The following is a 24795-nucleotide window of genomic DNA, read 5'->3' on the forward strand; positions in this document are numbered from 1 at the left end:
TATGTATTTTATTGATTATAATATTAAATGTAGAAAATTATTTTTATTGACTCGATTCAATTATATTTTTACGTGAGAATTTAAGTATTTGATTAATCATCAAATATATATTACCATGATCTTATTGATCATGTATGGTCCTTATTTCAATCAAGTGAATTAAATTCAAAAGAAGTAATTTTTTTTTTAGCATTATTACCTTTTTTTTAAAAAATAATATTTTTATTTCCACATTCAAATATGTTATTGGATTAGAAGGAGGATTTCTTCTGGGGCATAACCATAATTATAATAAAATTCGAGGACATTAACCTAAATTCCAAATTCTCGAATTTTGCCTTTATATAGCAGGCTGGCTTCTTCAATTAGCAATTTTTCTAGTACAAGATGTCTGGGGAAGAAGAAGAAAACGCCGCTGAGCTCAAAATTGGTGATGGTAAATAAGATTACTCTTTAATACACTTTATGAATCGGTTTAATTGTTATATGAATTGCTTTACTTTCTGGAAATTGAGTTTTATACTTAAAAAATCTTTTTTTTTCTTCAATTTACTCATACAAATAGGTTTTTTCTTGCTTTTTTAACCATGAAGGCAAGGGGAAGTCAAGTTTTTTCATCAAGATTTTGTTTTTCCTATAATGGGTTGTGTAGTATTGTGTTTTTTCCCCAATTTGTTGGGATTGATTCTAGGGTCTTTTTTTTAATAATATAATGCAGGATAAAATAGTTAACTGGCTGAGGCTACTATGTGGTGCATATGGTTCTTTTTATTGATTTAATGTGTATGAGAAGAGACTTGATATTACATTTTACTTTTTTCTGAATCAAGAACAAGATTGTTTTTTGTTCATATGTGGTGATCATTTATAGACTTTAGTCACTTCAAACTGCCTAGCTCCACTGTATGTCTAACTTAACTATTTAGCATCTGTATCGTGATGAGCATCTTTAAAGCTTTTTTTCTTTTATCCTTGGTTAGTTACTTCAGAATTGTTTTCAGCTGTCCATATAAGTTTGTCGATGGATTGTTGAAGGCTTCAGGCAATAGAGGTTATTGCTGAGGCATGAAGTGGAGGGGGATTAGATTAATGGTGTTGCATTCATCGTTCTCGTTGAGATATGAAATTTAGGATGAATTTACAGATTGGGAGGAGGGGAGGTGTTCTATAGGTAGTCTGTCTATTATAAAGCTCCCCACAGGGGAACAGACAATTTCCTACCCAGACAGTATTGGGCAGTAGAGCTCTAAAGGAGGTCATTTTTTCTAATGTGGCAGCTGCTTCGAGTGCCACATTTATGGATGAGAATTATAGAAAATGAAGAGGAATGCTTGTCAGTTGGTGGGTCTTGTGTGAAGAGATGGGAGAGGATGTTGAAATTCTCGCCCACTGCAAGGCGGTGATAAATGGAAGCTGTGCTTAATCTTTTTGGCCTTTGCTTGGCAAGGCCAATTTCTCTGAAGATATTATTCAGTTGCTGAAAGCATAAGAGGGGTGAGGAGGAGAGCTTGGGAAGTCACTCCTTAAGCAGTTATGTGGACCATGTGGAGAGAGAGAAATAGAGTTGACATAAGGATACTCTGCTAACTGTTGTCTATACGTGAAGTTTATTTTCTTCGTCCATGTCCATACTAAAGCCTAAAGTTATAAACTAGGCGATAATTTCTCCTGTCACATATTCAGTCAGCCAAGCCGGAGAGAAGTGGTTAAGTGTGTGCCCCCAATCATCAAATGGATCCCCCTCCCTTGTCATCCCTCCAGCTTATCTCTATTACTCATGGTGAAAGCTTGTGCAAAGTCTGTAGTCTCTTTCCTGTTCGTATGCATACAAACAACATCTCTTGATGAAGTTCATTAACTTCTTTTGGTACTTCGGTTTCAGAGTTTTTGAAGGCCAAATGTCTAATGAACTGTGAAGTCGCTTTGATTCTTGAACACAAGTATGAGCAGCTCCAGCAGATGTCTGATGATCCAACCAATCAGATTTCGCAGTATGTATATAAATCTAGATGTTCCTGTTATGTCATTAAATGCTCAGATATTTAAGTGCAAGCTGGATTACCTGTACAAAATAATTGGTATTCTGTGTCTGTGATAAGTTGTTGTCTTCCTCCATATCAACTTTTCAATTTATGCGAACCACTTTGTGAAATTTTCATGTTCATATATTGGCAAAATGCAAAGAAATATTCTTAAGGAAAACTATGCCAAACTGACATGGTGATACTCTTTCAACATCTAAATATGTTATTTTGAAGAGATAACATGTGCGTAGCCATCATGTTCTCAAGTTTGGTTAATTTGGCTACCTTTGACTTCCAGGGTATTTGAAAAGTCACTGCAATATGTGAAGCGTTTCAGTCGGTACAAGAACCCTGATGCTGTTAGACAAGCTCGAGAGTATCCTCCTACCTGTGGCTTAGATTGAAAAACTTCAGTATTTCTTTTTGACATTTATGCATTTACAATGACTAGTCCTTTTATAGAATGTAAACCTTAACCTCGATTCAGGATCCTTAGTAGGTATCCACTTGCTGAATTCGAGGTAGGAATCTGATCTTTTAATTTTCCTAATTTACTTCATACTTGTACCACCATCAATATCTTCATGGAAACTGCAGTTTATAAGTTTGAATATTGTGCAGCTCTGTGTTCTTGGGAATCTTTGCCCCGAAACCGTTGAGGAAGGTATTGCCATGGTCCCATCCATCAAGGTACTCATGCGTGATATTCAACGTTACATAAGAACATATTGTATTGCAGATATCTAGAGTTGTAGTACTTTCTGGACTTTATAATTTCAGACAACACATCCAAAATGCTTTAAATGGGCATCCTAAACAATTTCTTCACTTGTTAGGTAGCTTTTCTTTGTCTTACTTGGTCCTTTGAGGGATTTAACGTCCAGAGTTTATTTCATGGGTGGTTTGGAAGTTCTAATAATTTTGCCAAGAAAGTCTTTTACTTTGGAGGTGTATAAATTGATCCTCGTCTTTTCACCATGTATCATCTGCTGTTTCATTTGTTTAAGAAGGCATAACATTAATCTAGTCAGAGCTGCTTGTACATATCAGTGTGTGTGATCGCAACATTTCACCACAAGTCTAAAAGAATTCTTTAGAAAATGTGCCTGACAGTGAATCTTCAAAAAGAAAATTGTTTTCCCAATTGTACAGTCTAATCATCCAGCAATATATCCTCCTATTACTCTTTTCATAAACTCGGGCTAACTGACATCCCTTCCATGCTTGCAGAATAGAGGACGTGCACTTGATGAGGAAGCAATTGAGAAAATGCTAACAGACCTTTCTCTAATAAAGAAATTCGAGTAGTCTTATCATTGTGCTTGTCTTGCTATGCTGCAGCAGTCTCTGCTTACGAGCCTGTACCACCATGTATTTATTAGTAACAGCTCTGTAATGCAAATTGGGCTCTGGCATTATGTTGAAAACTTTATTTGTTGATTGAGGAAGAAAACAATCGACTCGTTTCTCTTTGAACATTTTTTTCCTTTTGGTAGCTGATTGTAACCACAATCCTTTGGTAGACGGACTTAAACTATTGTAATGATATACAAGGTTTGTTGTTTCGCTTTCGTGAAAGGCAAATAAGAGCATGCATTGATTGGAATATTAGCTATGGGTCCTGAGGGTCTTTTTTTTAAAATGAGATTGGATCACTCAATCAGTGAACTTTTTGAGTGATTCATAACACAAAACAACCATATTCAATCACTACTCGAACTCAATGAACTCTGTATTAGAAAAACATTGCAGTCGTTGCATCTTCGAAATAACAAAAAAAGCAAAAGTTAGACTCCACTAGACTGGCCTTCCGTTTCATCTGTGTATTTTTTTTTTTGGTGTGTGTGGCCACTTGCAGGCCAATACACAACTCTGAATAAAAACATAGCAAGAGAATGAATGAAACCATTAAAAGGCATTGATAAGGTAAAGTTCTAGTGCCTATAATGCTATGAAGACTACTTATACGATCATAAATCATACAACTAAACCATATAGAAGGCACCAGGAAAATGTCTAATCAATATACAAATCAACGTTTACTCAAAATTGACGTCTGTTAAAGATGAACATGTGGTGCAACTGAATCCCAAGAAAACCTTGGTCAAGTAACTGTCCAGCAATGTCTATGAAGATTACAAAGGAGGGTTTCATGTAAGATTAAAGAGAACAGCTGAAGTCATCAGTACTACTACCCAGAATGGGTCAATTTACATCTATATAATCATACATATACACGGTTTGGACAAAATGATGACATCCATCCCTCTATATCTTAACATTCAGTGTTGCACTTCAACGGATTAGTGTTTCCCCACACGTCCAATAAGATGCACACCATATATCATCGATGCTGGCAAGAGTATCCACCTGCAGAAAGACAAATTCATTGTAATAGATAGATAGTGTTGTTTATCAAGAAGACACAACCAGAAATTATATTAGAATGAATGGAATTGCAAGAAAATTGCAGATAATTTTGGTCCTAGACACCGTCCTTCCAAACAGCCAAGAGAGAGATAAACAGGAAGAAGAAGATGAAGAAGAAGAAGAAGAATTTGGTTTGTACCAAATAGTACTAAAAGGAAATCATGGGAAGACACATAAATGTCTATCTGTGGTATTTGTAAGACCACTTCTAATGGGACTTGATATTGGTCACTGGTCAGAACAAATTATTTGTCTAGATGGAAATGTTGGACAAGTTCTTCATGATGGTGAAACTAACAAAGCTTTGGAGACTCTTAAATTTTAGTTTAGCATTTATCAGTCTGCCTTATCAGCTTATCCATGAACTATCTGGTCACAGCAATTCACTACAAAAGTATGAACTTCCAAATGAAGTTCATCATAGGAGCAGTTCTGCGCATTACTATTATTCCTAGCATACAAATGAAGTAGTTTAGCCAAAGCTTCTTAGAAGTTTAAAATATTCCATGATATAGTGATGGGGAATTCCAGGACTTAACATATGGAGGAGTCCAGAATCTAGCATGTGTACCCAAGGGTGGCCTAGTGGTCGATTCAAAGGCATGATAACCATGACGTCTCAGGTTTAAATCCCAGTGAAAATAAAACAGTAGGTGATTTTTCCTCTCTGTCCAAGCCTTGATCGGCAAAGTTACCCAGTACTTGTGCTGGTAGGAGGTAGCACGTACCCCATGGAATTAGTCGAGGTGCGCATAAGATGGCTGGGTACACCACTGTAATCAAAAGAAAATACTCTAGCATCTGTTCCAAGCCTCCCACTGCACTTCTATTCCAAAAATTACAAATTCTGTTGGTGCATCTGAAATACACAAACATAAGGATAGAAGTTTATCCTGAAAATAGCAATGGTTTCTTTCTATGGATATTGACCAAAATATACATCTCATAACAGAGATATTTTCTAGTCATGTGGCTATGCCAGAAAGCAGCAGAAGCCATATGACAATTAAGGCAGTCAATGTGCTCAATGGTGTACTGCTATAGGCTATAGCAACTTGCTTCGACACAACAAAGGGTTTCTGTGTCAATGTGACTAATGTGTATGCATTTGAAATTTAAGGAGCAGCTCCTATCATCATATCTCTAGGTGCTAAGTGCCAAACTCATTGGAGACCACAAAAGCCATCAGCATGTAGTATCCATGGAAAAAAAAAAACTTCCATTTTTTCTTACTGTTCTCCCACTTCGTTTTATTTCTGTTTTCTGTTTCTTTTTTTCTTGTTTGAGTTTGGAGTAGGGTGGAGAGACAAAAGTAATTGTAAATCTTAGAAGAAGACAAGTTACCTTGAAGAGAAAATGCTTCAACTCATATAAAACTTAGTTTGAACCAGAACTTGCAGCACATGGGGATTGCCTGTTATCCTCATTTATAGAATGAGTATCATCAGTCTCAGGTATATGCTGCTCAGCATGTCTGACAGGTAAAGTATCGTCCAGTATATTTGATTCAGCAGAACTGGTTCTGCTATCTGTAGTTTCCAGATGGTCCATCATGTGTGATACAGTGGCAACAGCTGCCCTCATTTCATTCCTAGGTTCAGGAACATTGTCTGATGTTGAACTGTTGCGAGAGAAAAATCTCTCCTTCCAACCCCTTGAACTCTTGGTTAAAGATTCTTTGCATCTGGAAAACAACGATCAAAGCAAGTAAATAAGACTTACAAACAATTAAAATTTTCCGATGTTTAAGAAGTTACCTGAACAATGAGAAAAGATGATATTAGAGTTTCCACGTACCTCATTGACATTGTACTAAACCGAGACTTCATAGAATCTGAAAAAGACTGAAAATCTGATGGTCCGGCTCTGTCTTGATTGTTAGGAGAAGATTGAGAAGGATTCCTCCTACAATACGGTAACTCAATAATAAGCACAAATAAGAGAATAGAGTGGACTCATTTGTCCTTTACTTTCCCCTTCTTCCCCTTTTTCTTAAAATTAAATATTTATGATATGTTGAGTCTTTGCTCACGCACTCTTCATTCATGGTGATTGGGAATTAAGAGGCATAAGATAGCCATCAAAAAGGGAAAAAATACACGAGAAGGCGTTTATGTTGTGCCCCAACTCATAAGGGTGAGGGTGGCGGCTTTCTTGTGGTAGTAATTACGAACTCATTCCATTTTGGAGGATCCAGTCCCATGACTATAATATGTAACTCATCTACGGCAAAATAAAAGAGGAAGCCATCAAAACTCTGGACAAATCTGACAAACAAAATTACCTATTATGTGACGAAGTTCCAAGTTGATTAACAGCAGCATTTGATCCTGACCCAGAGGCAGAAACCTCATCAGCTTGAAAAGAAGGAGGTTGAGAAAGTAGTTGTCCCGAACCTTCTCCAACAGCAATAGTCTGAGAATCCTGACCAGAAACCGAGACTTCAGGAGTGGGTTCACCCCCACTCCTCTGGTTAGAAGATGAAGCAGGAACAGCAGCAGCAGCAGGAGCATTTGGATGAGTTGAAAACACCAGATACTGGGGACGACCTTGAGCTGAGGACCTACCTCGCTGACCTTCCCTTCTAGCAATGTGGCGTGCCCTTCCCATGGCAGCGGCAGCAGCTAAGTGCTGAATGATACGCTCTTCAAGCTCAGAGTCAGTTGCGCTTACCGGTAACTGTGAAAGAAATGTGCCACAAGATTTTGTCACAAAATGGACCATAAACAGCTTATAAGAAGAAAAAATTGTGTTGACTTAAAAAATGCTAACATGCTGCAACTCAAAATCTCCTAAAGTTGGATGGTGGAAGATTGTGGTGTTTCTAGGAGGATTCATCCTGATGTTCCTCTCGTGCTCTACTGCATCCAACAATTCCTGGCTGAAAGAGAAGCACATTTATCAATAAGCCTTTGAAGGAGGACTTAGGAAGATCATGGAGTGATAAGCAAGTGGCTGATTTGAGAATAAAATAGAACCTGTTAGGGTCTTTCAAGCTGAGAGGTTGCCAACACATGGGGCACTGGGAGCTTCTTTGACACCTACAACATATGCATTCAAAATTATCAGGATATTCGCTATGAAATAAAGCTCTATGCATGCCTTTTTGACACAGTTTGCAGCACATACAATCAAGATCCAAAGCTCATAGTCTTTCAAATGAATATCTTCCATGACAATTTCTAAAGAACACAACTTTGTTCCAAATAAGAAGTACGAAATCAAATGCTCCAATGTTGTCTTTATCTAATTTTAATAACAAAACAGCAAATTTAATCATGATTCAACCAATTAACACAACTTGCATTTAACCTTCCAAACGGATTCAATGGTAATAGAAGATTTTGGTGATTCAAGAAGTGACTTTTCATTATGTTGTTCACTCTTTTACTATTCCAGACAGAAACAGCAAGAAACCAACAGTAAGAACAACCCCCTCCTCCTGCTGACTGGGCAGTCGGTAAAAAGATCAGATGAGATGGAACACCAAAAATCATGGAAGAAACTACGGATGTCACACCCTTTTCTGAGTCATCAATTACGACTACGTTCCACTATAGTCACAATCTCTGAGCAACATCAAGCACTATGTATTTATGGGTGTGTTACTTATCAGAAAGAATCACAATGCTGAAATCAAAATGACCACCTTTCTCTTACATCTTCAAGCAAACTGTTCAATAGGAGCACATAATCCTCCAACAAAACCATGGAATCCAAAAGTTGGGCAACAGAGTAATATATCAGATACAAAGGGAAAATCCAAAGGCCCTATCTAGCTTATATGTTCCCACCAGAGGCACTCCATGGAGAATCCTAATTTTACACAAGAAAGCCTTAAACTCATCTTTACGGCATTAGAGGAACAAAGGCCCTAAGGCAGCCATCAAAATCCACAAAATGTCATCTTTTGGGGAAGTCATAAAAGGTGCTATGCATCAGAAAGATAAGTGAAAGAACAGTTAAGACATGAGACATCTAATTAATAGAGAACGGTTTCACTCACCATTCTAGAATACACTGAAGGTGGAACTCATGCTTGCAGCCTGTCACCTGCAAGTTGAAAGATAATATTACTCCATGATGAAGCACTACTGTTCACGTTAATACCGGATAATGTGAAGAATACATACTGTAGAAGGATCACTATCAGCAAATTCTTCAAGACATATGCTGCAAGCATCATCGCAGGCATCCTGAATTCCACCTTCCACAAATGCCGCAGCCGAAGTCAAAATATCCTCAGACATCTTGCCCTCCTCCATCTGTCGAAAGATAAAACCTTTCAAACATTACTCTACTTTAATAAAGAAACCAAGAAAACAACAAGCATTCTAACTTCTAATCCCCTATGCAAAGTTAGAAAATCTAAAGAAAACCCTCAACACCAAATTGTCTGCTTTTTACTTACACTGGTAATATGACTACTTCATTGCAGGTGAAAATCAAATGCTACATTGAGACAATACAATGTCTCACTAGAGTTAAGTTTCTTTCCAGTCTAAGGCGTATCGATTTCCAATTTTTTTTATCTTGGATTAAAAATTCATAACTGATTAATACACTTCCAACAACATCTCAGAGAAAAAACCCCAAGATTCCATTTTTATCAAACAAAATTTATAGAATAACATCTCAAACTCATCACCAGTACTAAGAAGAGCCACCCCACCCCACCCCAAATATCACCACACAATCTAACACCATCTTTAAAATTAAAATAATCAACATATATCAAATATCAAAATCTTCATTTAATTATCCCTTTCCAAAAAAAAAAAAGTAACCCACATCAGAGAAACGCAAATTCAATCATCTGAACTAGAAAAGGGGGGAAAGGGAAAAGAAAACAAGAACCCAGTACTCCAATTAGTAAAAAGATGCTAAATTTCAAACACCCATTAAATTAAAATTGATCAAGTTAACAAAACAAAGATTTACCTCAAAGAAGCTTCAACTAATAGGGAGGATCAAACAACAAATTGATCAGATGAATTTGGGTTTTTTGAGAGGTAACCACAGAAAGGAAAAGCGAGGAAGACTTTGAACTTTCCCTTTGATTATGCATTATTTATTTTTTATAATAGAAATATATTTATTTATACTTTCTTTTTCTTATTTTCTTTAATATTTATTGAGTACTTTTTTGGCGTGATGAATCAAACTGAGCTTTATTTCTCAACACGTGGCTTTAGTTCACTTACCCCTCCTACTATATATAATTGAATATAAATAAATTTTTTAAGCTGAAAATCTTTTAGAAGTTTGTAAAACTCATATTTATATTTTAGCTCTATTTTATTTTCTATTAAGATTATTGTTAAATTTTGTAAATCTGAATATTAAGATGTGCTATAAAATTTATGTATAAATTGGAGAAAACACAAGTGGCCCAATTTCGAATATCAAAATTTAGGTATTTAAAAAAAGATTTAAGACAACAAATTTTGAATTTTCTTAACATCAAATTTAAAAATCAAAGTATTGCCTGATGCTTGGCTATCAAAGCGAACAAGCAAAATGAACTATTTACTCTATAAAATACTTATTTTTTAAAAATAATATTAAAAAGTTAATTAATTATATTTAAATGTTATAAATTAATAATAAATACTTATTTCATTCATTTATATTTGTCATTCGACTTGACACATCTAAATAATTAATGTTAAAAGATAAAATATAAAAAAAATATTAAATATGATAGTAAAAATAAAAATACATTGTAAAATAATAAACAAATAAAAATGAATGGAAAAAATATTATGCAATAAATATTTTTAATGATATTCTAATTAATATTGCCTTCGTCCCAACTTATATGGCATTTTTGAATTTCGAGATTCGAATAAATTTATATCCGTAAATTTTTTATATATCTTTTACTCCATTTGTCCAACAATAGTTGTCAACTATTGACTTGACATAGAAATTAAGAAGCAATAAATGATAGATATAATTTTATCAAATCACCCACCCCTATTAGTTACTCCCTCCGTCCCTTTTTATATGTAATTCTTTTCTATAAATAGTTGGTTCATAATGTTATTTTTCGAAAGTCAAAAAGTTTAAGTTTGACCGAAAATTTGCCTATGAAATCTTCATTTTTTTAAAAATGAAATTTATATATTTGTAAATTCTGTAAAGGGTACTATAAGTCACAATAATTGACACTCTAAAATATTTAAAAGTTATATGAAAAATTTACGATCAAAGTTAGATTTGTTTGAATCTCGAGATACAAAATATAACACATAAATTGAGACGGATGGAATATTTAATAGCAATGGTAAAATAGACACAAAATAGTTAATTATTCATTAATTTTATAAAAACAAGTATTGTTGGATATCTCAAAAAAATATAATGGACAAGTAAAGATAGACGGAATGAGTAATTATTTTGAATTTAGTTATTGGACTTATAGTGTCTTTTACATAGTTTACAAATATAAAATTTTATTTCAAAATGATTGAAGATTTCATAAATAAATTTTTGATTAAATTTAACTTTTAGAAAACGAAAAATAACACATAAATTGAGATGAATAATATGAGAAGGAGTAAGTATGAAAAATAAAAGAAAATTGCAATTGGACAGTCAAAGGAGAGGAATGGATATCATAAATTCAGACGAAATATGAATCAGAGCCGTGTTTTGAATGTGTCCATTCCCTATGTATGCTGACGCGGCATCACTTGTCTCTTTCTTCTACTCCTATTTCATAAATAAAATTATGCAGAAAAACACAGCAATAATTGAACAATAATTCGAATTTAGTCTAATCCTAATATGATACGTATTAAATAGCGAGTGAGACACCAATAAAAAAAAATATATCATTTTTGTTATATCCAGAAAAATAACCAATTTTATCACTAAAGTATAGTATTCAAAATGTTAAGAACTATAACTACCTCAGACACCAAATATAAAAAAGAAATTATAAGTTGTATGACTATTAATATCTTGCTAAAAATAAAAAATTAAATCTTTTAATGTTAAATTGTTTTTACATAGAAATCTACGTAATGTTTTTTCGAAGAAAATAAAAGGAAGATATATACTAAAATGATTAAATAAATTACATTTTATACTCCATTTATTATTTTATTTTTAATAAACGTGAAAAAAAAAAAGCTAAATCAACACACGGTCTGTTTCTTTCAAGTATAAATTGCCTCTCCCACTATCTTACGTCTCTAGCTAGATTTTTTTTCAGTTTCCGTAAAATCGATGATTTTCTAAGTTCACTTGACTGAATAGATTTTGTCTTCTATAAAAGCCCGAATTCATTTCCGAAAAGTTTGATTTGAGTTTCATGATTATCTGTTGCAGTTACGATAACTGACTGTGAATTGTTTAATCTCCGACGAGTAATTTCGTGAAATTGGAGACAATGAAGGAGGAGGAAAAGGAGAAACGGAGTTGCAGCACTCATAAACGGATAGGGGAGGTAGCTGGGGGTACAGCGGCGGAGTGTGCAATGGTATGCTGTTGTTGTCCATGTACGGTGATGCATTTATTGGTACTAGCGGTGTACAAAGTTCCGACGGGACTATGCCGGAATATATGGAGGAAGAAGAAGCAGGAGAGGCTTTTGAGGAAGAAGAAGAAAGAGGAGGATTCATGGAAATCGATGAAGAATAATAAAAATGTTTACCTTGGTGCCTATGATGAAGACGACGGCGATCGGGAGAAATTTGACGGTGAAGACGACGACGGAGTACGAGAAGCCGCCGATTTTGAAACGGAGATGTGGGACCGGTTCTATGGAGCTGGGTTTTGGAGGACCCTATCTCAGAGAGAGGAGGACTTAACATGGCATAATCAAAATAAGTAAGGACTTAAAATGCAATTATAATTATAATTAAGAAGAAAAAAAAGGTGAAAGACACAGAAATTGAAGATTAACGGATTTGTATATTGTGTATTTTGCCCAAAAAAAAGTTGGGTACAGTAAAAATTCATCGAACACGATTATTACGTGGACACGCCGTTGATTTTTTCTCTCTTATTATAAAATAAAAAAATCTCTCTTTTAAGAGAAGTTATGAGACTTGGTCCATGTGACCTTCACAATGCTACATTTGTATATATTTTATTTCTTTATTTGCTTATTGCTGCAAGTAAGATGAATGTGACCGTTTCAAACCGAGAATCTATCAAAAATACTCCCTCCGTCCCAATTTATGTGACTAACTTTCTTTTTTAGTCCGTTCCAAAAAGAATGACATATTTCTATATTAAATAATAATTTAATTATAAAATATCTATTTTACTCTTAATGAAATGATTTACAAGCACATAAATTTCTATCATTCATTTTGGATCACAAGTTTTAAAAGTCTTCAAACTTTTTTTAAATTTTGTATCAAGTTAAGTTACCTCACATAAAATGGGATAGAGGGAGTACTATTTTTAAAGATGAGATCTACCTACACTAGATGATTATTATTTGTGAAATTACACGGATTATATTGATCCTCCTAACTCCTACTCTGTGAGATTTAGCAGGTGAATTTCCTTGTCATTCTTATCACCACATTGAGTAGTTTTTTTTTTTTTTGACCTTACATGAGCTGCTTTATATCAAGATTCGATCATATGCTTATTTCAACATGTAAATTGTCGGTTATATACTCTTTAACACTCGAACAAAGACAAATAGAATGGCCCTATTAATGCAGTTGCCATTATTAGTTCACTACATTTACAAATGTCCATATTCTATATTTGTTTAAGTTACTAAAAATGCTGGGAACATTTCACCAGACAGGACAAATAAAAATCACAGACAAAAAAAGGAACTACTAATTTTTTGTAATATGAATTATACCTCAGTCAGTAAGTTCATGATTTCTGAATTTGTAAAGGGTAAAGTCTTGCCAAAACTTCATCTAGAAATGGTGGGTTCTACCGCGAAACAACGAACTAAATAATTTGTCAAGTTGCAGATACATCTACAAACACCCAAATAAAAAAAAGAAAAAAAACGTAATATAACGAAAGTAACTGGTGTCATCTTCAACCAACGGTTTACCCACTGATATCCCTATTTCAAGTGCATTACAACAAGGATTCCAAACTCTACTCAACTCTTTATGCTAATATTTTTGCTAGCATGTCAAGTCTAGCTCCCGATGAAGCCCAGCTTGTGAAGGATGACTGCTAAAAGTAGCACAAGTATAGCCAAGATCATGCCAGGTTTTCCTAAGAGCCAATTTTTTGTCTTCTTCGCACCTTCAACTCCTCTTTGAATTCTATCAGCCCACTTCATCTGCAATATTCGGAAAAAATATAGATTTACCTTGTGTAACAGTGAAGTGTATAATACACAAGACAAAGGTTAGAAAAGATGGTTAAAATATGAGGTTTATCACAAACCTAAAACAAAGAGATGATTCGAACTACCTGGAAACTAAATAATTACAAAACCCAGAAATAATTAGGTGATAGAAATTTCTCAAGAGCTCAAGTCCTACTGCTCAAGTGGTTCTCGTGGTTACATATTCTATTTATATTGTAACAAGACGCTAGAAGACGTGTTAGAATTAAACATCACCATGGCAATAGCAAATGTTTGAAACTTAGCTATAACAGCCAATGTTTATTTCATTAAAGAATCCAATTTGCAAATGCCAAATTACAACAAAACCTCATAATCCAAAGCATGATGCTCGACACATTCCCATCTAGAGAGGATAAAAATGTACACCCACTATAAAGTTGAAAAGATAAAGCGCCACTTCACTCATATGTGCTCCCCTTTAAAGTGATAAGATCTTGATCTTTCTCCTATGACTTCTCAAGGCTCAATGACCATTTAGTTTTTTTGGACCAGACACGAGAGATTACGGGTTTTTCATTAATTGGGAAAATAAGTATCGGTTCTAAGTGAAGGCGCATTACAAATGCCAATCACGTGAATCACAATGATACAAAACAACTTAATGAGGAAAGTACACATCTTCTTTAAAGAGAAACAGAGAAAAGGGGGATAGGACATTTTGATTAATTACCATCTTTTCCAAGTCATCTGGTGACAAAGATGACATTGCCTGTTGAGCTTTCTCTGCATCTGCCTGACTGAGCTTCACCCCAAATTGTTCACTCATGTTAGACATCATCTCTGGACTCATATTTTTAATCATTGAAGAGAACATCTGTCAATTTGATGAAACCACGTGTCAAGGAGTAAATCAATGAGAACCCAGATACATCAGCATAAAGCAGGTATAGGCACGTATAACACAGTAGTAATTGAAGGCAGAGCCTCTGTAAAAGCTTGTAAGCGAATAAATACAAAGGACAGAGAAGTTTAACCCCCCATATTGGTAATTATTAGAAAAGTAGACAGTTTTATTGGGAAGTTCACAACACGAGGCAATTGTTCTAGAAAAAGAGCATACAAGAAATAAAACAAGAGAGGATTGCTGACTGAATAGGATCCAAAACAGGGTAATTAGCTAATATGCTTACAGCACATATCGTGAAGATCTTTCATCACTTGACTCATGGTGTCATCAATGTATGTGCTTTTTTACATATTTTTTTACTCATCCATCTCTCTTTCCTCTATGAGGGAACACTACTCAATGAGACAATGTAGTGAGCTCGCCCCAAACAAAAAGGAATAAGTTTCTAATTTCCAAAATTGTCTTTAGCTAAACCTATAGAATTCCACTTATTATTTTTATTTTCCTCACAATTTATAATGCATTTAGGGGACAAAGAACAGAAACTCTTCGCTGAATGTGGCTCACAACCGGTACTGGCGCAGTGAGGTATTCCAGTTGAGATTCCCTAACTTTGATGATCTAAGTTGCTCAGACTCGGGTGTGGGTGTCCAATATGGGTGCGGATCTAGAGGTTGGATCATTCATGACTTAATTTTTAAGATTCCGGGATATGGATCCATATATGAAAATGGGTGCGGGGATTCGCCTAAAAATAATTAAAATATCTAAAAATAGAGTTATAAATACATTATGAGATATTATTTTTCGAAACTAATACATTATGAGATATTATGTGGAGAACTTGAGGAGAATCCTTGAAGGAGATTAAAGGAAAAGGAGTGACATAGAAATTTCTATACAAAAGGTACGTCATTTTCTTCATTTCACCTTAGCTTTTGTATTGATTACATAAATCATTCAAACTGTCCAAACTTCCCCATCGATGTTGGTCAAAGTACCCAAAATCGGTGACCAAATCAGACATGGATCTCACACCCACACCCATGTCGTGTCGACACGGGTGCGGCACCAAAAGTGAAGAGTCCGAGCAACTTAGTTGATGATCATCTCATCGTATATCTAAACAAGTAAGACATCAAAGTCCAATGTATGCATTTATTTCTACCCGGAAAGAGAGGAAAATAGAAAGATATGGACGTTCAATCAAGATTTCTATGTGGCAATTCAATCATATACGACCCGACAAGGTTGCTTGTATTTATTATTTGAGGACGGGCATCTATGGCTATGGCGCTTGCTTCCGGTTCAAATTTCAATCATCCTTGCAAGCGTACTTACATTATTGGAGCAACAAGAGCTAATGGAGGAGAACACCCTGAAAGAGTCAGTCAATCTGTTTGCCAGGTAGTTCCATTAAATGTGATGATAGCATTCAATTTGGGATTTGGTGTTCATCTAAAGTAAACAAATATATTGTAGGGAAGCAATGTTGAGATGGTTCAGGCATGTGAAGAGAAGATGCATAGACACCCTAGTGTTGAGGCGTGAGAAGATAGCTTTGGTGGGTTTTAGGAGGGGTAAAGGTAGGCCGAAGAAGTATTGAGGAGAGGTGATTAGACAGGACATGATGAAATGTCAATTGGCCGAGGACATGACCTTAAATAGAAGGTTATGGAGGACAAAAATTAGGTTAGAAGGTAAATAGGTAGTTGTGCATTGTCTAGCTTCTCATCTAACACCCGTATTAGTAGTACTACTCCTGTAGATTATTGTTCTTCGATTTTTGTTACTATCTGTTGTTTTTTGTGCTTCAATTATCTTAGTATTCAGTTGTAGTTACTATTCATTTTTCATGCTTCCTTTATTATTTGTCATGGACGATTCAATTCCATATTTCTTTTTCGATCTACTTTGATATGTTGTTGGTCTATCAGAAACAACCTCTTTACCTCCCAAGGTAGGGGTTCTGCGCACATTCTACCTTCCCAGATCCCACTTGTGAAATTACACTGGTATGTTGTTGGTTCTCTTTCAGATATGGACAATTCAAAGTGGAATGGTATCTTAAAACAGAGAAAGTAAGAAATAATGATTTGGTTAGTGGAGGAACTAGGGTATTTTACAAATTTAACTCAGAGGATTTTTTGAGTTAGCAGTGTGAACACTAGGGAAATATAATTGGATCTTTATTAGTGGTATAGGCAATACTAAAATACATACCATTACCAAGAAAATAATAAAGCCCCTAATATGCATCAAATATCAAAATACAGAACAGAGGACAAATACTATTTCCACAATAAAGGACTGAAGTAAAACCTGTCTCATGGCTGGATCTTTCATTCGGTTTCTCATTTCTTCTTGCAGATCAACATTTGAACTTGATAAGCTTGAGTAGGAACCATTATTTAAATTAGAAAACCCTTGTGATGAAGTGCTTGCACTAGTACTGTCATCCACTTTAAAATTTTCCCTAGTGTCACGAGGTTTTGACTGCTGACCTGACCCATTAGAATCAATAGTTGTTGCAGCTGATACTGGACTTTTCTCTTTTAATGAAGATGCCATTGTAAACATCTTTTGCATTTCTTCTGGAGACATCTTGCCCATCATATCAGTTGCCATTTTCAGCATGTCGGGTGTCACATTTGGAGGAACTGAGCCAGGGCCAAAGTTATCTGAGGAACCTTTTTTAAGAAAGGGATTTTCTCCTTGAAAGGAGGAAGCCAACCGGACCATTCTTTGTAGTTCTTCCGGTGACATCTTGCCAATAACATTGGAGGCTGTCTTTACCATTTCAGGAGGTATGCCTTCGGCATTTCCACCACTTAAGGCAGATAGAGTGTCTGGATCAGCGCGAGAAATAAAATTCTGGAAGGATCTACAACCATACAACAGAAATAAAAGTTGCATCATTATTGACTGAGTTCTGTTTAAACATCGAAAGACTGCAACATCGGTGAATACAATCTTATACAAGGAAAAGAAGAAAAAGAAAATGATTGCTAATAAAGAAGAAAGGACAACATGTAGAGAATAGGATTTCTCATGGGAAAGTGGATTCGATTAGAAGTAATTATTTCAGCAGCACCGAGCAAAGGGAAGGTAGGACAATGGCAATATTAACACTGCACCTAGACGAGATTTAGAATATCTTACCACAGACCAATACCCTAGATGCCAGATTATGTTTATGCCGTACAACAACATATACAGTAAAATCCCACAAGTGGTTCTGAGGGTAGGATGTACGCATACTTACCCCTACCTTTGTGGGGTAGAGAGGTTGTTTTTGAAGAGCCTCGGCTCAAAAGAAATGTCTTCAAAGCAGGAGCGCAAGAAAAATATGACCACAAAATAACAAGATACAAAACAAATGAGGCAACAAACATTGAAGAATAAGAGACTACACAACAGTAAATGTTTATGCAATATGAAAATTAAATAAACCAGCGCATCTGATCACAGACAGTTATAGTAACCCTGTCTACAGTATAACGTTGCCATATATGCAATAACACTCATGCTAGATAAATAGAACATCCAAAAGATAAAGGACTATCTGTGCATGAAAAAGTTAGAGAAAGAAGACATGCAATTTAAAGAAGTATATACTACATAATCAATCGGCATAATACATAAATATGCCCTTTAACTTGGCTTAAACTTAACATTTATGCCCTCCAACTTTGGGTGTGCACAAGTAGGCACTTAAACTTGAACAAAGTTGAATAAATAGACACACGCGTCCTACATGACAATTTTCATCCTACGTGGTGTCCTATGTGTATTATGTCACATAAGACTCATGTCTCTACTTGTTCAACTTTATACAAGTTAAAGTGTCTACTTGTGCACATCCAAAGTTGGAAGGCATAGATGTGAAATGAGGCTAAGTTAAAGGGCACATTTATTGTATTATGTCTAATCAATAGGCTAAACCAATTCAGAGCTTGAAAGTAAAAGGGGTGTGAAATTTGAGAGTACCAAATAGCACATATTTTTGTTACGGAAGAAATTTTTGCAACATCATGGTCATTATTATGTCATTCTTCAACTAAATGACCAGAACACAAGCAAAAGAAATTCCACATAAACAAAAGCAAACATAGGTTTAAAATATGGGAGAAAATCAGAAGTTTCTCGTGATATGTGAATATAAGGAATTAAACTTTGACATCAAGAAACAAACCTCATGGATTCGGGGTCATTTTTTAAAGCCTCCAAAGACTCTGAACTTGATAAGGGAGGCCCACCAAGAATTTCATTTTGACTCTTAGGAGGGCTGATCGATTCACGTGGTTGTGATGCAACACTTTTTGGAAATGAACTATCCACGGCTTCTGAAGACACTAATGGTTCTTCTTCAGTTATTTCTTCAATAACCAATCCTCCTCTACCTGATCGAGGAAGAAAAACTCAAGTTCAATAACATAGAAATTATTCTAAAGAAAATCCACATTCAGCTAAAATATGGATATGCACAACATACGTCTTGAAGCACCACCTTCCTTCACCAATCTTTCTTGGACACCCCTGAATCAGAAAAGAAAGATTCATTAGCATCTAAAACCTGATGCGCACTAGAATTTTAGTAAGGAGATCAAAAAAGAAAAAGGAGAGGGATACCCCTTCAAACAAATATTTACCAGTACCTATGAAAGTGTAAACAAGAATACCTTAAGACATCAGCAATAGTGTCATCATCAGGCGAGACTTCAAGTGCTTTACTCAAATCAGACACTGCATCCTGTTCATGGTTTCAAAAAGAAATAAGAGAAGTGTTGGAACAAAACACAAACAATGAGAAAAGTCACAAGAGTCGACAAATACTCACTTCTAACTGTCCCAGCTCTTTATAAGCTTGACCCCTACGATAAAGAGCTTTGATATTCTTGTCGTCATATGTCAAAACCTGCACCAGCCATACATTATGTAACCACCATATTACTGCAATTGAGATTCATATTCAAGCACGGCTCAATCTCAAAACTGAACTAACTTAAGACTTGAATGTCAAGTTTTCATTTGGCATAGGTTTTAACATGTACCAAAAAGTTGAATATTTAACTTTAATGAGTTGAAAACTTTCATGCTTGAGAATAAGTTTTTTTAAGAAGTTGTAACAAGAAGTGTAAACGTCACCTCTTAAATCATGTACATATGTAATCACATCTTTCTTTTAAAAAGGTAAACATAATTTGAAATAGACCAGAAATAAAGTGGACAATCATCTTGGGTTAGAGTAAACACCCCCTGCCCTTGGACAACTACAGAAACCTGCACATCAAAACACAAATATATAACAAGAGAGCACAATTGGAGACAGATGCACATGTTTCCCACCATGTTATGATAAAAATACAATATTAGTTAGAATCATTAAGCCTCAAACTTAGGCAAACTTAAAGCACTATCTATTACCCCATACCTCACTACCTTCCTTTATGCAGTCATCGTATTGTCCAGTTTTTAAGTAACATGACATCATGTTCAAGGAACAAGCCAATGAGATACTCCTGCCTTTCGCGGCAGGAATGCTTGACAGATTTTTCTTTGCCTGAAAATGAAAAGAAAAGTAATAATCAGAACAGTAACTTAAGTTTGTGTAGACACAAGAAAATCAAAAAGGAAAAGGTTAGGCTTACAAGCAAATATTTCTGCAGGGCCTCCTTAAACTTTCCCTGGCTGTGAAGATCATTTCCCTGTCATTTTGTACATAGAGATCCTCAAATAAGCTTATTTCCAAATAAGCCAAAGCATCCATCAAGTACCATAAGCTCATTGTTTAGCATTGAAATTGAAATGCATAACAGATAATTTTATTGTAGTATCACAGAAACATTGCATACAAGACCAAAATCATAGCAACCGAAGGCAAGTATGTTGAAAAGAGCAACTGTTTAGTAATGATATACAACAACTGTTATAAATCAAGTCAGATCTTCAGCTTACAAGTCACAAGTTATTCATCTCATGTAGAGATAATAGAGACACTTCGCAAGGTAATTAACGAGTTGCATGACAGGAAGTTGTATGCACATGTACGAATTTTTAAAGTTCAAGCTGGTTTGGTACTACAGTTAATTAAAAAGATGTAAAATCCAGTTCACATGGTTAGTTAAAAAGTAACTCTCTTCTTAAGGATCATAAGAATGAACTTGTTACGTTATTGATCTGGTTTACAGGTCAAAGTTCCCAGTAATTCTGTAGTTTACTATGTATTAGAACAAGGTTTTTATTACTTTTTAAAAGTCAAGAGAGACAGAAACTATCACTTCTTAACCAATAATGTTAGGAGACATTCGCTAAAAAGCCCCAATTCACAGATCTGAACCAGAACATCTCAGAGAACTAAGTGTGCAGCAAAAAAACGATATACACCAATTGAAGCCAACTGAGTGCAAAAATGGAATTACCGAGCATCTATCGGTGTATCACAAAATAAATTACCTGCTTCTTCAGGAACTCAGCTCCGCTAATTTCATATTTAACCTGAGCATCCATTTGGGCACTCATTGCTGCTATTTCTTCAGGTGACGCATTAGCCATTTTCTTACTAATCTCAGCCATATCCTCAGGACGGGTATGCTTCAACTGTTCTGCAGCAACCTTTAAGTCATCTGGCCTCATGTTTTTCATGCCTTCAGTAGCCATTCTCATTAAATCAGGATTAGACATCATCTGTAGATCAGCAGTGTGTCAGGACCAATAACGAATTAGTTATCCAAGTTCATTTCAGATTGTTAACTGATCCAAAGGTCACAAAATTAAGAGAAAAAATAAAAATGGAAGTCTGGCCAATGCCTGGTGATCAGGAACAAACACACAGGAGTTATACCCACTTCAGACCACTAACCCCAACTAATTTCTGTACTAAAGTTTGCACCTATTCCTTTTTCAGCAACGGTGGTGCCCGGAGTACCAATCATGTAACAAAATTCCTCTTTTTAGTAACCTCTCTATTGACTTATACCTTCGTTTCACATTCTTTTTCATTCGTAAATATCTATAGCTACAGCATAAGCTTATTAGCTGTAGAGTTGAAATGAAATTAAATTGGATCTACAGTTATACCCGCAATGATCCGCCATAACAAAATCCCCGCACCCTAATCACCAGACGAATTATATCTCAATAACCACAACTTGTTCAAGCAACCAATTCGAAGAATTACAAATTCAAAATTGAGATTTAGCTAAAAGGCATGAGAAAATAGAAACCTGCTGCTGCATCCGAGCCAAATCAGCCGGGGACATGCGACTCATCTGCTCTTGCGCCATTCTGATCAATTCAGGATCCATCATTCCGTTAAACATTCTACCAAATACACAGTCGAATAATCTGATCTTCCGTTGAATTCTCAATTCAAAATCAGGCGAAATTGGCTGAATCTGTAGGCAAAATCCGTCGATTATTGAATCAAATTGAACGTAATTTTCAATCAGAAATATGTATATACGCGATTACGTTTGATAGCGATCTGTGGAACCGAAAAAAGACGAGAGAAATGAAGAGGAATGGTCGTAATTGGTTGGATTTTGGACGCCTACCAGTAGACAAATCGCAATTCCTAGCGACGAAGGATCTTCCAAGTAATATTTTCCCTAGTGGAGAAGTAAAGTGAAAGCCCTCTAACTTTTATTTGTGACAATTTACTCCTTTATTAATTCTATATCGGTGATACTCATCCATTTTTCGAAACTATTGTCTTTTCTTCTACTTTTTTCCTTTTTTACATAAATTTCACTCGATTCAAAAACCGTCTTTTTATCTTCACGATGTGTTATTATTATTATTATATACTATAAATCTCTCTCAAATATAATTGAATTTTTATTATAATTGTAATAGAAATACATGTATCGTTGAAATTGAAAAATATTATTCTCTTGCTTAGCACACAAAAATTTACCTATGTAAAAAAAAAAATTTATTCTAATCGACATGAGAGTTAAATTATATTTTCATGATTCATATTGAGAGACGGACTCACATGTGCACCCGTTAAATTTAGAACTATATATATAACTTGAGATATGAGATATATTTCATTAGGCATTGTAAAAACATTAAAACTATTGGTGCACTAGTTTAAATCTTGCTCCCCTCCTCATTTTGAGGTGATGGAGCTAGGTTCAAGCTCAGTATTTTTCTTTTGGAAAATACATGGATTGATCCAATCATGAATCATTTTTACCCCGTAGGAACTATGAGATCACCCCAAGAACGTTTTTAACATTCATATAATTTTGTTTAATAAGTAGAATGTGGAATTATCTAGAATGAATCTTTCTGATGATTAAAAATAGAAAGAATAAGTACGATTTTCAATATTTTACTTATGTGCAACTATAAAGTATTGAACATTTTACCATTCAAATTATGAATGTGTTGATATTATGTAACGAAGAAGAATAATACAATTTATTCAAACACTATATTTATTAAAACATTACATTATAATATAATACAATATAATATGATATGATATATTATAAAATAATATATAACAACCATCTAAACAAAGTGTTAAGGAGAATGACAATAATAACGTACAATTGGATAAACTGAAAAAAAAACATTTCACGGATTTAATTCAACAATGGAATTTAGATTTATTTAACAGCTCATTTATGACATATTTGATAATTACCACCGTACAATATGATGATATCATTTCCTTATCCAAAGAAATGATTGCCGACTCATATAATAATTTTTTAATACAAACTTACATATACACGACGTTTGTAATAACACCAAAATAGATACTATATGATATATATATATTCATACAAATATATCATATTGACTTTTGTTTTGGCCTATATATGCTCATAATATAAATTGGTCGGGTATTTAAAATAAACTTTTTCTTTGATTATATGGTTTTTCCTTAGATACTAATTGAATTTATAAAATTATTACATTTTAACTGTTTGATCAGAAAAGGTCAGAATCAAGAATATAATTTCTAATTTTTTGAAGTACAAAGAATATAAAATTTTATGAACTAAAAATATTTTTTATTCCTCGTTAACTGATAACCATCATGTGCTTAAACAAGTATATTTGTAAGATATATATGTTAGTATATTCTTTTTTAAAAAAATGTTGTATTGTTTAAAGGAAAAAGGGTCAAAAATGCCCTTAAACTATGTGACAGAAATAAAAATGTCATTCGTTTATAGTTTGGCTCAAAAATGTCCTTATCGTCTATACTTTGGTTCCAAAATACTCTTGCAGTCAATACTTTGGTTCAGAATTGCCCCTATAGTTACTAAATGGGTCAAAAATGTCTTTTTCTAAATAAACATATTATTTTCTCCCCTTTTTAAATACGTCTTCTTCCTAATTAAAATATTATGGAAAAATACATAAAAAAAAACCTTGAACTTGGCAGCAGAACTTACTTTAACACTTAAACTATACGAGCATTTATTTACCCCCCTAATTTCATTTCGCATGAATTTAATTCCATCCTAACGGATGACGTGGCAAAAAAAGAAAAGAATTTTTTTTAAAGCGCGTTAAGTTATATTTTAAAAAAAGTAATGGTCCCACTTTGTATATATGAAAAAAAAAAAAACCCACCCACCCCATTCGTCTTCTTCTTCAAACCCCCCACCCCGCTTTTTCAAAACTCCACCTACCTCCTCTACCTGCTTGTCTTTTCTTCCTCAAACTCCCCACGTCACCCTATCCCCAACCCACTCCATCCTCTTTCTCCTTCTTCAAACTCTACATTCAAAGCACATAAATAAAAAGAATCAGATCTACATAATTTTTTTTACTCTTTAATTTGGAGATTTGATTTTTCTTAAAAAATTGTGATTTTTTTGAAAATAAAGACTTTGGCATAAAAGAAGATGAGGTTTTGTCAACCGATCTATAATGTTAATGGTTAACAATGGCGATTGAAGCAATGGGTAGAGAAAGGTTTTTTTTGAAAGAAAAATCACTACAAATAAATGTGTTTTTCTTGAATCAGTTAAGAATTCCACATTAGTCTGGTTCAACATGGGCTTGTGTTTTTGGTGTAAAAATCGTCATCGTGCTTGGAGTAGTCCAACACATGTTAGATCCATTTAGAATTGATGTGGAGCAACAAAGCATAAGTAATAATTAGTTTTTAG

General features: G+C 34.6%; 5 protein-coding genes across 5 annotated transcripts in view; 3 read left to right on the forward strand and 2 right to left on the reverse strand.

Annotated features, from left to right (window-relative positions):
• LOC125872947 (structural maintenance of chromosomes protein 3) overlaps positions 1 to 24795 on the forward strand; it is a 138320-nt gene that overhangs the window by 21740 nt on the left and 91785 nt on the right. The window lies entirely within an intron of this gene.
• On the forward strand, positions 288 to 3595 carry LOC125872961 (DNA-directed RNA polymerase II subunit 4). Its single transcript, XM_049553782.1, has 6 exons — positions 288 to 436; positions 1883 to 1991; positions 2323 to 2400; positions 2512 to 2545; positions 2646 to 2714; positions 3255 to 3595. Exons 1-6 carry the CDS (start codon positions 388 to 390, stop codon positions 3330 to 3332), a joined length of 417 nt encoding a protein of 138 aa, XP_049409739.1. The 5' UTR covers positions 288 to 387; the 3' UTR covers positions 3333 to 3595.
• Positions 4092 to 9547, reverse strand: LOC125872952 (E3 ubiquitin-protein ligase RHF2A-like). The gene is made up of 9 exons (XM_049553772.1): positions 9396 to 9547; positions 8588 to 8719; positions 8461 to 8507; positions 7433 to 7495; positions 7227 to 7335; positions 6739 to 7133; positions 6252 to 6359; positions 5799 to 6138; positions 4092 to 4394 (listed from the first exon to the last, which is right to left on the reverse strand). Exons 2-8 carry the CDS (start codon positions 8717 to 8719, stop codon positions 5832 to 5834), a joined length of 1161 nt encoding a protein of 386 aa, XP_049409729.1. The 5' UTR covers positions 9396 to 9547; the 3' UTR covers positions 4092 to 4394; positions 5799 to 5831.
• LOC125872960 (uncharacterized) lies at positions 11654 to 12587 on the forward strand. Its single transcript, XM_049553781.1, has one exon. The coding sequence runs from the start codon at positions 11854 to 11856 to the stop codon at positions 12295 to 12297; it is 444 nt and encodes a 147-aa protein (XP_049409738.1). The 5' UTR covers positions 11654 to 11853; the 3' UTR covers positions 12298 to 12587.
• On the reverse strand, positions 13167 to 22286 carry LOC125872949 (outer envelope protein 61). The gene is made up of 11 exons (XM_049553767.1): positions 21880 to 22286; positions 21110 to 21340; positions 20305 to 20361; positions 20088 to 20216; positions 19494 to 19571; positions 19336 to 19406; positions 19149 to 19192; positions 18849 to 19056; positions 16976 to 17537; positions 14477 to 14620; positions 13167 to 13734 (listed from the first exon to the last, which is right to left on the reverse strand). Exons 1-11 carry the CDS (start codon positions 21973 to 21975, stop codon positions 13588 to 13590), a joined length of 1767 nt encoding a protein of 588 aa, XP_049409724.1. The 5' UTR covers positions 21976 to 22286; the 3' UTR covers positions 13167 to 13587.

This window comes from Solanum stenotomum, chromosome 8 (genome assembly GCF_019186545.1).
Source record: "Solanum stenotomum isolate F172 chromosome 8, ASM1918654v1, whole genome shotgun sequence".
NCBI classification, from domain to species: domain Eukaryota; kingdom Viridiplantae; phylum Streptophyta; class Magnoliopsida; order Solanales; family Solanaceae; genus Solanum; species Solanum stenotomum.

Excerpts from the sequence above, each read along its gene's own strand:
- LOC125872961 (XM_049553782.1), top strand. The coding sequence starts at position 388 with ATGTCTGGGGAAGAAGAAGAAAACGCCGCTGAGCTCAAAATTGGTGAT. Across the intron at positions 437-1,882 it reads TGAGCTCAAAATTGGTGATG|AGTTTTTGAAGGCCAAATGT; the intron begins GTAAATAAGATT and ends CTTCGGTTTCAG. Across the intron at positions 1,992-2,322 it reads CCAACCAATCAGATTTCGCA|GGTATTTGAAAAGTCACTGC; the intron begins GTATGTATATAA and ends TTTGACTTCCAG.
- LOC125872952 (XM_049553772.1), bottom strand. The coding sequence starts at position 8,719 with ATGGAGGAGGGCAAGATGTCTGAGGATATTTTGACTTCGGCTGCGGCA. Across the intron at positions 7,336-7,432 it reads AGCTTGAAAGACCCTAACAG|CCAGGAATTGTTGGATGCAG; the intron begins GTTCTATTTTAT and ends CTTCTCTTTCAG. Across the intron at positions 6,360-6,738 it reads GGAACTTCGTCACATAATAG|GAGGAATCCTTCTCAATCTT; the intron begins GTAATTTTGTTT and ends ACCGTATTGTAG.
- LOC125872960 (XM_049553781.1), top strand. The coding sequence starts at position 11,854 with ATGAAGGAGGAGGAAAAGGAGAAACGGAGTTGCAGCACTCATAAACGG.
- LOC125872949 (XM_049553767.1), bottom strand. The coding sequence starts at position 21,975 with ATGTTTAACGGAATGATGGATCCTGAATTGATCAGAATGGCGCAAGAG. Across the intron at positions 20,217-20,304 it reads CCCTGCAGAAATATTTGCTT|GCAAAGAAAAATCTGTCAAG; the intron begins GTAAGCCTAACC and ends TTTCATTTTCAG. Across the intron at positions 14,621-16,975 it reads AAGATCCAGCCATGAGACAG|ATGTTCTCTTCAATGATTAA; the intron begins GTTTTACTTCAG and ends TCAAATTGACAG.